Raw genomic sequence first — 11,901 nt, forward strand, 5'->3', positions numbered from 1 at the left:
GAGCTTTAGATGTGGGAATTTTCAGCATGCAGATGGTTATTGAATTTATGAGCTTACTGAGTGGTAAACAACCTATGAATAAAGTACTATTTTTTCTTTTCTTTCCTTTTCAAAATGTATTTAAAGAGGACATTGAAACAGGATAAAAGGACCAAAGGAAGTGTAAACCTATCTTGCATTTATGTTTTTGATCGTAGAAAATTAGGATACTTCCATCTGATGTCTGCCATTTTCTAGGGACTTGAAAAATCCTTACCTTTCTTACTGTAATTCTACCAATGATTTTCTCCAACAGAATTAAGGTCTTGAAATTCATGGGAATTGAATCCGTATTGGAGGGCTTCCTGCTACTGATTTACACAAGAAATTCTATTAAATCAATACGATTACTTGACTTTTCATAATTTTTCCTCTCCATGTTCTCAGCCCGCGGTCACTTCATCCCTTTAGGAAAGAGTAGGAAGATGACCTTGTCCCTGATCTGCTTGGTTTTCACCCCATAAATGATGGGATTGAGTGCAGGAGGGATTGCCACATAGAGGTTGGCAAATATGATGTGAAAGGTGCGAGAGATATTGTGTCCGAAGCGATGAGTGAGGACAGAGAATATGGCTGGTGTATAGAATATGAGAATGACACAGACATGGGAACCGCAGGTGCTGAGGGCTTTCTGGCGGGCATCTCTGGATGGAAGATGGAAAACAGCATGAAGGATGAGAGCATAGGAAATACCAATGAGGACCAGGTCTGAGATAATAGTCATCACAGGCACATCAAAACCATACCAGATGTTGATGGAGATGTCAGCACAGGCGAGTCGGGCAACCCCTATATGTTCACAGTATGTGTGAGGGATGATACGTGACTTGCAGAAGGGCAAACGCTTCACCAGGAAAACAACAGGCATAATGACACCAAAGCTCCGACCCACAATGCCCACCATGATCTTGACAATTGTCCTTGGTGTCAAAACACTTGTGTATCTCAAAGGGCAGCAAATGGCCATGTAACGGTCAAATGCCATGCCCAACAAAATGGCGGAGTCCAGAAAAAAGCTGAAGTGAAGAAAGAACAACTGGGTAAGGCAACCAGGAAAAGTGATTTTCTGAGCTTTCAACCAGAATATGCCAAGTGTTTTGGGGACACACGTGGTGCATAATACGAGGTCTGCAGAGGCCAGCATGGAGAGAAAGAAGAACATGGGTTCGTGGAGGCTGTGGTCCACAGTGATGAGGTAAAGAAGGATGCCATTACCAGCAAGGGCCACCAGATAGATAGTGAAGAAAGGAATCCCAATCCAGATGTGGAATTGCTCCAGCCCTGGGATCCCCACCAAAATGAAGGAGCCTGGATTGAAACTTGTCAGATTCAATGTGGCCATCATGGTAACTGTAATTCCTTGAAGACAAAATGTAATTTTTTTTTCCTAGAACTGAGTGGCCATAAATTCCCTTTAAGTCTTTTCCAGAACTAAGATCCTTTCATTCCCAACACATAACAAACACTAAGGCAAACACAACCTACTTCCTGTCACAATCTCTGTAGCATTTACCAAAGGCTGCCAAGAGACATCAACTAAACCAATAATTCCCTATCTATAGACATTACCATAACGGTATTGTTACTATATTGGGACTATGTCCCACCAGATCCATGACCTGGGATCATTACTGGCCCCTTGTTGTCAACTAAAGTTCCAAGTTCAGTCTGAAATTTCTCAAAGCTGTAAGTATTGAATATCCTACCTGGCATAAGTCTCAGTAACATCTTACTGAGGTATCCATTCAAAGAAATAACAGGGGTCAGGTGCGAATTAGCAAATCTGCATTCCTTATTGCCAGTGCATCATTAGGACTCTGGCAAACCAGCCTACTGCTGCCTATTTGCCCCACTTCTTCAATATCTGGAGGAAAATTTTCACCTAAATATTCTTCTGTCAATTCAACAATTCTCCACAACTCATTATTTTTTCACCTGCCAACTTCCTGACCAGCTACCTTATTCTTTCATCACATCATTCTCCCACCACTGGAGCATGGTGATCTGAGGGTTGACTGGGGCTCTTCTTCGTCTTTCAGTCCCTGTGTGTCATCTGCCAGCTCTTCTGATCCTCTTTAAAATCCCTGTTTGATCTGCCTACTCCACTTCTTCTCCACTTCCTCACCTAATCGCTTCAAATCATTAATCATTAATCGCTTATTGGAGCCATGCAATAAGACATCCATCCCATTCTTTCAGTATCTTGCAAGCCTTTTTCTTTATCTCATGCTGCCAGATTTCTCTCTTAAAATATGAAATTCTTAAGACACTCACAACCTTATTTAAAAATTTGTAACTGGCATTACACCTACAAAATATTTTATCTCCTGCTTGGGAGGCAATAGTTTCCTTTCATATTTTAGTTCTACCTATGTGAATGTGTCTCTCATTCTTCCCTACAAGGCATCCATATAGGCTTCCATAGATCTCTCCATCGTTCCTACATCTCATTGCTTGGATTGCTGCCTTTTCTATCAGTGCAATATTGTCTTCTCTCAACATGTGTAAATTCTATTCCTTGCTCCTGATCCTTACAAGCACTAATGTCTCCAGGAAACCTTCTCCAGTAATCCTAAACCATGCAGTCCATTCCCCTGCTTACAAAATCACAGCTCTTAATCATTTTACCAAAAAAAAAATCAGATGGCTGTATTGAATTTTACATGATTTTCCTGGATTCTCTTTCCTAGATATATGAGCATCCTCTGTTAATGATTGGGAATCCTTCTCGAGGACAAATTTTCTGTTCTCATGTTTCTCTTCCAGAGTAAAAGAAGGCAAGATTTCACATAGAATAACCATTCATACAATGTAAGGAATAAAACTGTTATTCCATTGTTTACTTATTTTTTCACTGTGTCCTCTTTGGGCCAGAAAGTATTGAATATATATATCTGTGTACACACACACACACACACACACACACACACAAATATCCTTGGCTTCTTTTTGCTTCCACCATCTTCAAAGACAATAAAAGTGGATTGAGTGTTTTTTCAAATCTCATTCTAACCTCTGTAGTCACATCTCTGTCTCTCTCTACAAACTTTTCTGTCTCCCTTTTCTACTTATAAGACCACTGCAATTACATCAGACTCACTCAGATAATCCAGTATAATATCCCTATTTTAAAGTCAAGTGATTAGCAACCATAAATCTCCTTTGACATATAAATAACTTACGAGCAGGTTCTAGGGGTTAGGCTATGCATATCTTTGCAGGGCCATTCATTAATCTAGCTACCATAACGTTTTTCTGGATCTTCCCCATCTGTCTCCCCAAGACCCCTACCACAATTACCACATTCAGATAATACTCACAGACACCTTATTCTGATGTTAGAAAACCAATAAAGGGCTTGAAGAGGGTAAGTTCAAGATGAGAACAGAAAGGTGCAGGAGGTAACACCATTGGGGAGGACATGTAAAAAGAAAGAAGCATACCTAGATGAGAGGTGAGGCATGGGAACAAAGAAATTTAATTCCACCCAGGAAAGACAGACACACCTGCACAGCATAACTTTTTATTTCTCATTGTTTTTCTCAGGGGATGGAAAGACTTCAAAGTGAGGGCTCTGAAATATAGGGGGACTCCAGGGACTCCAGTCAACAGTGAATACTATTAGGATTAGTGTGTAAATGTTTACATTAATATTTTCCTGATCTAGAAATGACATCATATATAAACATGCTTTGATTCAGAGTTTTAGATAGAGAGGAGAAACCAGGAAGTGCTAGAATTCCTGTGTAGACTAGTCATTCACAGATCATCAAAAAATAATTTTTGAAAGAAAAAACAAATTAAAATAGCTAGGCTCCTGGTTCTGACTGGGGAGAATGGTGTGATAATAACCCTTTAAATTCTGGATCCCAAATGTTTATGTGAATGTTTGGAGAAAAGACAGTAGACTGGTTAGGGATGTGGGTAAGTTCTGATCATATGGTTGTAGATATAAACATCACCTTTTAGCCCATTGGATAGGGCTTTCCGGTTTCTAGTTGTAACTTCATCGAGGTACTTCTTAGACTGAAGAAATTCTGACTTCTGAGCAAGAAGAGTTAAACTTTTGCATAAACCACTTCCTCAGGTCATTGCAGGCTATTCAATGTTTACCATAGGGCTGGAGATGTATCATTAATGTTCAGAGGCTTATGGCAGAAACCTTAAAGTTCTTCTTGAAACAGCTTTCTCTCACTTCCCTTGTTTTCTTTCATTTTACTGATTCTATTAAATGCGTCGCTAAAAAGAACTACTTCTAGTCTTAGTGTCTTACACCTTTCACATTTGAATTGTCTTGTGTAACAGTGTAATAAACATATAGGGAAGAGCAAGCTTTGCATACTACAGAAAGAGCTGAAGTTACCTTGTAATTTTGTGGTGCTAACTAAGCTCTCCATTTCACTGAATCAGATAAAAATAACAAGTTCAGAATACCTTCAGGGAAAATAGACCAGCTATTAAAGGTTGTAAAGCTGGGTGTATCAACTGTGGCACAGAAAAATGGGTAAAGTAACTTCCTGCTTCCCTAAAGATATACTCTTTTGTCTCTGCTGTGTCCCAGAGTTCTTGCAGATCTCTCAGCAACTTACATGAAATTGACTTTCTCTCATCTCAACCAGTCAGAGTGGAAATTCTGTAGCAAAAAATAAAATTGAGCACACAGGGACACCAACCTGGTTCGTTCCAACAATATAGAAAAATAAATTTAACATTTTAAATTAAAAACACATGGTATACATAAAAACTCCATTTAAAAAATCAAAGTAAAATAGTAGCACATTGAAACATTTTAAAACTATACTGCTGTATCCAAGAAGAGCCTAAAGGAGACGGGACAACTCAATATAATGAGGTTTCCTGGACAGGACTCTGGGTCAGAAAAAGGACATCAATTAAATCTAGAGAAATCTACTATGGCTGCTTGTACTAAATTCTCCTTTGTCTCTGACCTAGTATTCCTGTGCCTTCCACCAGCCACCATGAAATGAATAACTTGTTAGTTTGCAAGTAGAAGAAAATTTCATACTCCTCACAGTTCTTGACACAGACAATTTGGGAATATAAAATAAATATACTCTGAGTGGAAAAACAGGTAAACAAAATATCCCTAAGAAACAGTGACTCACAGACATCAAAACTATCTTTACTATTGTCTGACCTCTTTATTAAACCATCAATATTATAATTCTTTGGAACAAACAAATGTAATTATAAAATGACTTGTTGAAAATGGAGCAGATATATACCATTCTAGAATGCTATATCACGATAAGTAGTGTTAAGTTACAGCTCTTACTTTTTTTTTTAATTCTTAAAAATGTTTATTTATTTATTTTGAGAGAGAGAGAGAAAGAGCAGGGGAGGGGCAGAGAGAGAGAGGGAGAGAGAGAATCCCAAGCAGGCTCCACACAGTTGGCACAAGCTTGATGCGGGACTCAAACTCATGAACACTGAGATCATGACCTGAGCCAAAACCAAGAGTCTGATGCTCAACTGACTGAGCCACCCAGGTGCCCCTTGAGTTGCAACTCTTTCTGATAAACATGAGTTACTTCCTGAAGTTACAAAACATGTAGTAAATGCTCAAAAGATGTTTAACTATTATTATTGGCTCTTGTATATAATAAAGAATATATATGTATGTATATACAGGATACATATACATATATGTACATACACATACGTGTACACATATGTAAATACGTGTGTGTACATATACATATATGTATATACAGGCTTTTGCCACTTTTATTCAACAGTGTACTAAAGGTCTTAGCCAAGGAAATTAGGCAAAAATAAAAAATAAAAGGCATCTAGATTGGAAGAGAATAAGTAAAGCTATCTCAATTTATAGAGGACCTGACCTTGATATAGAAATTCCTAAGGAATCCACTAAAAATAATTATTAGAACTAGCAAATGAGTTTATCAAGGTTGCAGGTCAATATACAATATTTAAGATCAATACACAAAATTGTTTATATTTCTATTCATTTGTAATGTACAATCTAATAACAAATTAGAAAAATGATTCAATTTATAAGAACATCATAAAGAATAAAATACTTAGGAAGAAGTTTAAGAAGTATAAATTTTATACTCTGAGAGATAGAAAATATTGTTGAAAAAAATTAAAGGAGATCTAAATAAATGGGAAAATTTCCCATGTTCAGGGATGGAAAACTCAACATTGTGAAGATGACAATACTTCCTAAACTGATCTGCAGATTCAACTCAATCCCTACCAGAATCACAGCAGAATTCTTCACAGAAATTAGCAAACTAGGGGCACCTGGGTGGTTCATCAATTGGGCGTGGGACTTCAGCTCAGGTCATGATCTCACGGATTGTGCATTTAAGCCCCGCATCAGGCTCCTTGCTGGCGGTGCATAGCCTGCTTGGGATTCTCTCTCCCTCTCTTTCTGCCCCTCCCCAGCTTGCACTTTCTCTCTCTCTCAAAATAAATAAATAAACAAACAAACAAAAAAAGAAAATTAACAAACTGATTCTAAAATCCATATGGAGTTACAAGGGATGCAGAAGAGTCAAATCAACTCTAATAGAGTAAAATAGGACTTGTACTTCCTGACTTTAAATTTTTTTAATGTTTTATTTATTTTTGAGACAGAGAGAGACAGAGCATGAGCAAGGGAAGAGCAGAGAGAGAGGGAGACACAGAATGTGAAGCAGGCTCCAGGCTCTGAGCTGTCAGCACAGAGCCCCACGCTGGGCTTGAACTCTCAAACCGTGAGATCATGACCTGAGCCGGAGTCTGATGCTTAACCGACTGAGCCACCCGGGCGCCCCTCATACTTCCTGACTTTAAAACTTATTATAAAGCCACAGTGATCAAGAACATGTGGTGCTAACACAAGAACAGGCAATTCAGTCAATGGAAACTTCTAAAGTTCTTTCACATTCATTGTCTCAGTTGGCACTTTAAAAAGTCATAAACACACATGGACACACACATGTGTGCACACCACATCCATTTCAGTCCCAGCTGCAATCTGACACTTTGTGAAGCCTCCCCTAACTTTACCAGGCAGAATTATTCTTCTGGCCTCTGGATTCCATAGCACTTTGTACCATTACTTTATGGTAATTACTAGTACCCGCTCATGGTAAGAGGACATGATTCCCTTACCTATTTACCTGAAATGCTTACCAAAAAAGGGATCAATCTTGTCAAATTGTTGAATGAGCAAGACTAGGGACAATGATTCCTATATATCCTTTCCTTCCTGATGCCATATGAGTGCAATAGATTTTTAGGGGCAGTGAAGGAGTGAAAAGAGAGTGAAGGTTAAAAAGACACAGAGATTTGGAGACAGACACTAGGCAGATAATGAAAGAAGCCCAAGAGGAAAATGCCTTAGGGAAGACAAAATGATGAGAGGAAGAGAGAAGAGAGAGGGGGGTTGAAGGCATGGAGGAGAATGAGTATTGAAGCAGGAAATGCAAAAACAAGTTCAAAGGAAACTCTCATGCTAAGAGCCTCTGAGTTGGTGCTGACCACCACCGCCCGCTCCCTAAGATGCTCAGTGTCTATCAATAGATTTCTTCTCTCTGGCTCTATGCCAGAGCATATCCTTGCCTGCCTTAGGTCCTTGTGTTGAACAGAAGCATATTGGCCCAGATGGCAGGGAAGGGATTTGAAACTAAGGGAGGAAAGGGGACACCAAGGGAGGAGAATCCCCATTCCCAAAGGAGAAGAGGAAATAAACACCATATGGAGCAAGGCCCCAGATTCAACTCTATATATGGAGGAAGTTGAGCTGTGTATGAAATGTTGACTTGAGAAACTGTGATGCTGAGAAGGAGGCCTCAGGGAGGTAAGTGTGGGTCACACATTTTCAGGATGGAGAGGAGGTGACTAATATGGAGGAATGGATGGGAAATGGGTACGAGATAAGTAGACAGCTTTGTAGCAACGTTCAAGGAGAAGTGATGAGTGAAGAGGAAGAATGGGCTAGGTCACTTTGTTCTCCTGTGGAGTGAGATGGGGGAAGAGCAGTTTGAAGGGTCACTTTACAGGTGAGGATGCGAGACAAATGAGCAAATCGTCCTTGGCTTGTAAGGAGGATGCAAGAATCATAAATGACACACAGCTCTATCCTCAGACATTGAGAAACAATGGGGGAAATGTTATTTTATTGCAGTTGTAGGGGGAGGGGGAGCATTTATAAAGGATAACATTCCGGGGCTCCTAGGTGGCTCAGTTGCCTGGGCATCAGATTTCAGCCCAGGTCGTGATCTCGTGGTTCATGAGTTCAAGCCCCACATCGGGCTCTGTGCTGACAGCTCACACAGCACAGATTCTGTGTCTCCCCCTCTCTCTGCCCCTCCCCTGCTCATTCTCTGTTTCTCCCTCTCTCTCAAAAATAAATAAACATTAAAAACAATTTTTTTAAAAAAGGATAACATTCCTGAATGGAGCAGTCAGGTAAAGGATTCAAAAACAAGTGGGAGTACAAATTCATTGGAATAGAAGGAACATGTTTTTTGGTGATTTTCCCAAAGCACAGAGAAGCAAGAATGAGAGGGCAAGAGAACTGGGCATACAAGCAGCGGAGGGTCTGAAAACAGGAGCTGCTGGAGAGAAAACTTAAAGCGGGGCTTTTGTGCCTGAACTGGAGTGAAAACACAAGTCCCATGGATTAGCGATAGGGAGGTGCTGTCAACAAAGGCTGCCTTGGAGGCTGACTATCTAGGAGGAGAACCGGAGCTGGAGAAGCAAAGTTTGCATAGGGGGCCAATGTGACCCACGGAGGTGGGAGCAGGTGGCGGAGGATGCACGTGGTGAGTCACGTGGGAAGCATGAGTGCAAAAGGCACAGGACAAGAAGAGGGTGTGAGAACAGAGGATCTGTGATTACAAACCCATGATTTTTATGGCATGAGTGTGTGTCCCTGACAGTGTGAACTTACACGGCTGTGTGGATAGAAACCTACCTATTCTCTCATTTTTGTTAGCATTCACTACATGTCAACTCTATCCCAGACACCAGTGGATAAGATGCAGCCCCGACCCTGAAGGAGCTTCACAATATATTAGGGCTGAAAATACTTCAATGTGATAAGTGGAGAGAGAGGTAATTGCAGGGGAACATAGGTGCACAGAGGAAGCGCATAGCCCAGCCTTGAGGGATGAAGAAAGTCTTCCTGAATGAGAAATATAAACTGGGTGAATAAAAGTGAGGAAGGAGGTAGAGGAAGCAAAATGTAAACTCAGAGGCATGCATTTGATCCAGTATTAGAAGAGCAAGTGGGCAAGTTATTTGTGAGAATCATTCAGGCAGAAGGAAATTAGTATCTGTAATCAAGTAAGTACCATGCTCAAAATTATCTGTAGGAAACATAACTTATGCATGGAGTCTGGCTTAGAGACTGGAAGGACTGCAGACTAGTTGGGACGAGGACGTGGGTAAGTGGGTCTGAAGCCTGGAAAACAATATGGATGGCAGATATAGACTTGGGAAGTACTAGCATAGGTGGGCTAAATGAAGCTAAGGCAGTGGACCAGATTAGCCAGGGGAAATGGGCAGTAAGGAGAGGTTAGAGACACCTGATAGCAAATACCTGATAGCAAATCCTGCTGGGACAGAATCACCCTTAATATGGACTGGAAAGGAAGATCAGGAGACTGGAAAAGCACCAGGGGAGGGTAGAGACGTCAAAGCCCAAAGAGATGTGTATGGAAGGACTGACTTTGAATATTTATTTTTGAGAGACAGAGAGAGACAGAGCATGAGTATGGGAGGGACAGAGAGAAAGGGAAACACAGAATCCGAAGCAGGCTCCAGGTTCTGAGCTGTCAGCACAGAGCCCAACTTGGGGCTCGAACTCATGAACTGCTGCGTCTTATTCACTGGTGTCTGGGATAGAGTTGATATGTAGTGAATGCTAACAAAAATGAGAGAATAGGAAGGTTTCCACTCACACTCACACCTGAGCCAAAGTCAGACGCTTAACCAATTGAGCCACCCAGGCACCCCTGGAAGGACTGACTTTGGAAAAAAGGAAGAAAGACGCAACAGATTAGTAGAATAAGATATTTTTATGACAGCTGTTGTTATTTTTTGTTTGTTTTCAAGGTTATAAAGATTTGAATGTTTATAAATGCAAAAGATCTAAGAAGGAAGATCCAAGAATTTAGGAGAAACTGAAGATATAGAAGAGAGGGGATAAATTGGCAGAACAAAGTCCCTGAGGAGGTAGGAAAGAGGGGATTCAGAGGATAGATGGAGAAATTATTCTTTTAGACATACATACACACTTAACGCATATGCACATATGTATATATGCACATGTACAAGTATACAGGGGTGTGTATTTATCCATCTGGTTTTAAAAATAATTTAAGACCACACACACAAAAAGTAACTATGGGAGGTGATGGATAATAAGTTAATTAACTTGATTGTGGCAATAATTTGACAATGTACACTTTGAATATATACAATTTTTACTTGCCTATTATTCAAATAAGTTAAAACTTAAAAAACAAACTATACATTTATTTTGAGAAAGCTGATGTCTTAACAATCACTTGGGTCCTCTGACTTGTATACATGGTGTACATCTCCATCTTTTTATGTTGTAAAAAATCTCAGCAGTAGTTTGCAGCTCTCAGTGTAGGGGCTTTGCAAACTTCAGTTACATTTATTTTTAAGTATGTGGTTTGTTAACATACATTTTGTATGCTTTTATGTTTATATTGTAATGGAACTTTTAAAATTTAATTTTCCAGTTGTTTGCTGCCAGCATAGAAAGTCACAATTGATTTATATTATCTCTAAATAAATCAGTAAAATAACTTGAAGGGGCTTTTTTTATACCTAAGTGAAGTAAAATGTATTCCAGCTCTAACAAAGGAATTGTTGAAGCACAGGAAAAACAGTCACACCGCTTTCTCTAAAACTGGAGGAAATGAAAGGAGAATGGGTGCAGAGATAAGTCTGTAAGAGTGGAATAATGATATGAGGAGTTGGCTCCCGACAAAGTTGAGGTCTGGGTTATACAGGAGAAAAGTTCAGTTGATAGAAGAATAGGAATTTGGGCAGTGGTAAAAGTTGTACGTTCGTTGTGAGAACGTTGGAGAGGGCTGAGGGGTCAAGTGGCTTAATTCGTAGTACCGACTGCATGGTCCTGTCATTTTCTCCACATCCTGACCATGTGAGCTAAGGATCACACTGGTTAGATGTAGCAGAAGTCTAGGCATTTCCAGGGAGAATGCTGCAAAACCAGTCGGAACTGAGAAGCTATTGATCCCGGAAGATGGGATGGGCATCTGGACCAGACACGGAGGAAAGGGAAAAAGTCTTGTATCAGTGGCTCAGAAACTTTAGCATGAGTCAGAGTCACCTGGTGGCCTCGCTAAAAAGTAGATTGCTGCCTCGAAGCCCAGGTTCTGACTCATGAGATTTGTGGTAGGGTTCAAGAATCTGCAAGTTCCCTGATGATGCTGGTGATGCTGATCAGAGGACCTCACCTTCTGAAGCATCACACCACACCTTCCTTCTTGTTCCTGGTGACTGCATCACACTTCAGAGCCAGATGGGTGATTAAGGAGGCACCACACAGTTTAATAAGGCTTCCAAAGACAAAATCTCATGTGATATGCCAATAGGACAACAATCATGCTCATTTAAAAGATCAGAAAATTGTTTCTTAGAAACGACAGTGAAGTGTCCGAAATTACACAGTGTAATTGACAGAGCAGATCTCTGACCCAAGATTTTTTTTGTTTTTTTTGCACATAATGTCTAGTGTTCTTTCTAAATGCCACAGCTGCCTTCACTGCCTCCATACTTGTCAGAGCATCAGTGATGGGGGAAAGAGATATAGTGTCTGCAGTGCCC

The 11,901-nt window shown here is 40.2% G+C and overlaps 1 protein-coding gene across 1 annotated transcript; it reads right to left on the reverse strand.

Annotated features, from left to right (window-relative positions):
- Positions 1-433: 433 nt before the first annotated feature.
- Positions 434-1,384, reverse strand: LOC124505528 (olfactory receptor 52H1-like). Its single transcript, XM_047071491.1, has one exon. It carries the CDS (start codon positions 1,382-1,384, stop codon positions 434-436), a length of 951 nt encoding a protein of 316 aa, XP_046927447.1.
- Between the last annotated feature and the right edge of the window lie 10,517 nt (positions 1,385-11,901).

The sequence above is a fragment of the Lynx rufus genome, unplaced genomic scaffold (genome assembly GCF_022079265.1).
Source record: "Lynx rufus isolate CCGP_SWC_20201006 ecotype Redwood Valley unplaced genomic scaffold, mLynRuf1.p SCAF_9, whole genome shotgun sequence".
NCBI lineage: Eukaryota > Metazoa > Chordata > Mammalia > Carnivora > Felidae > Lynx > Lynx rufus.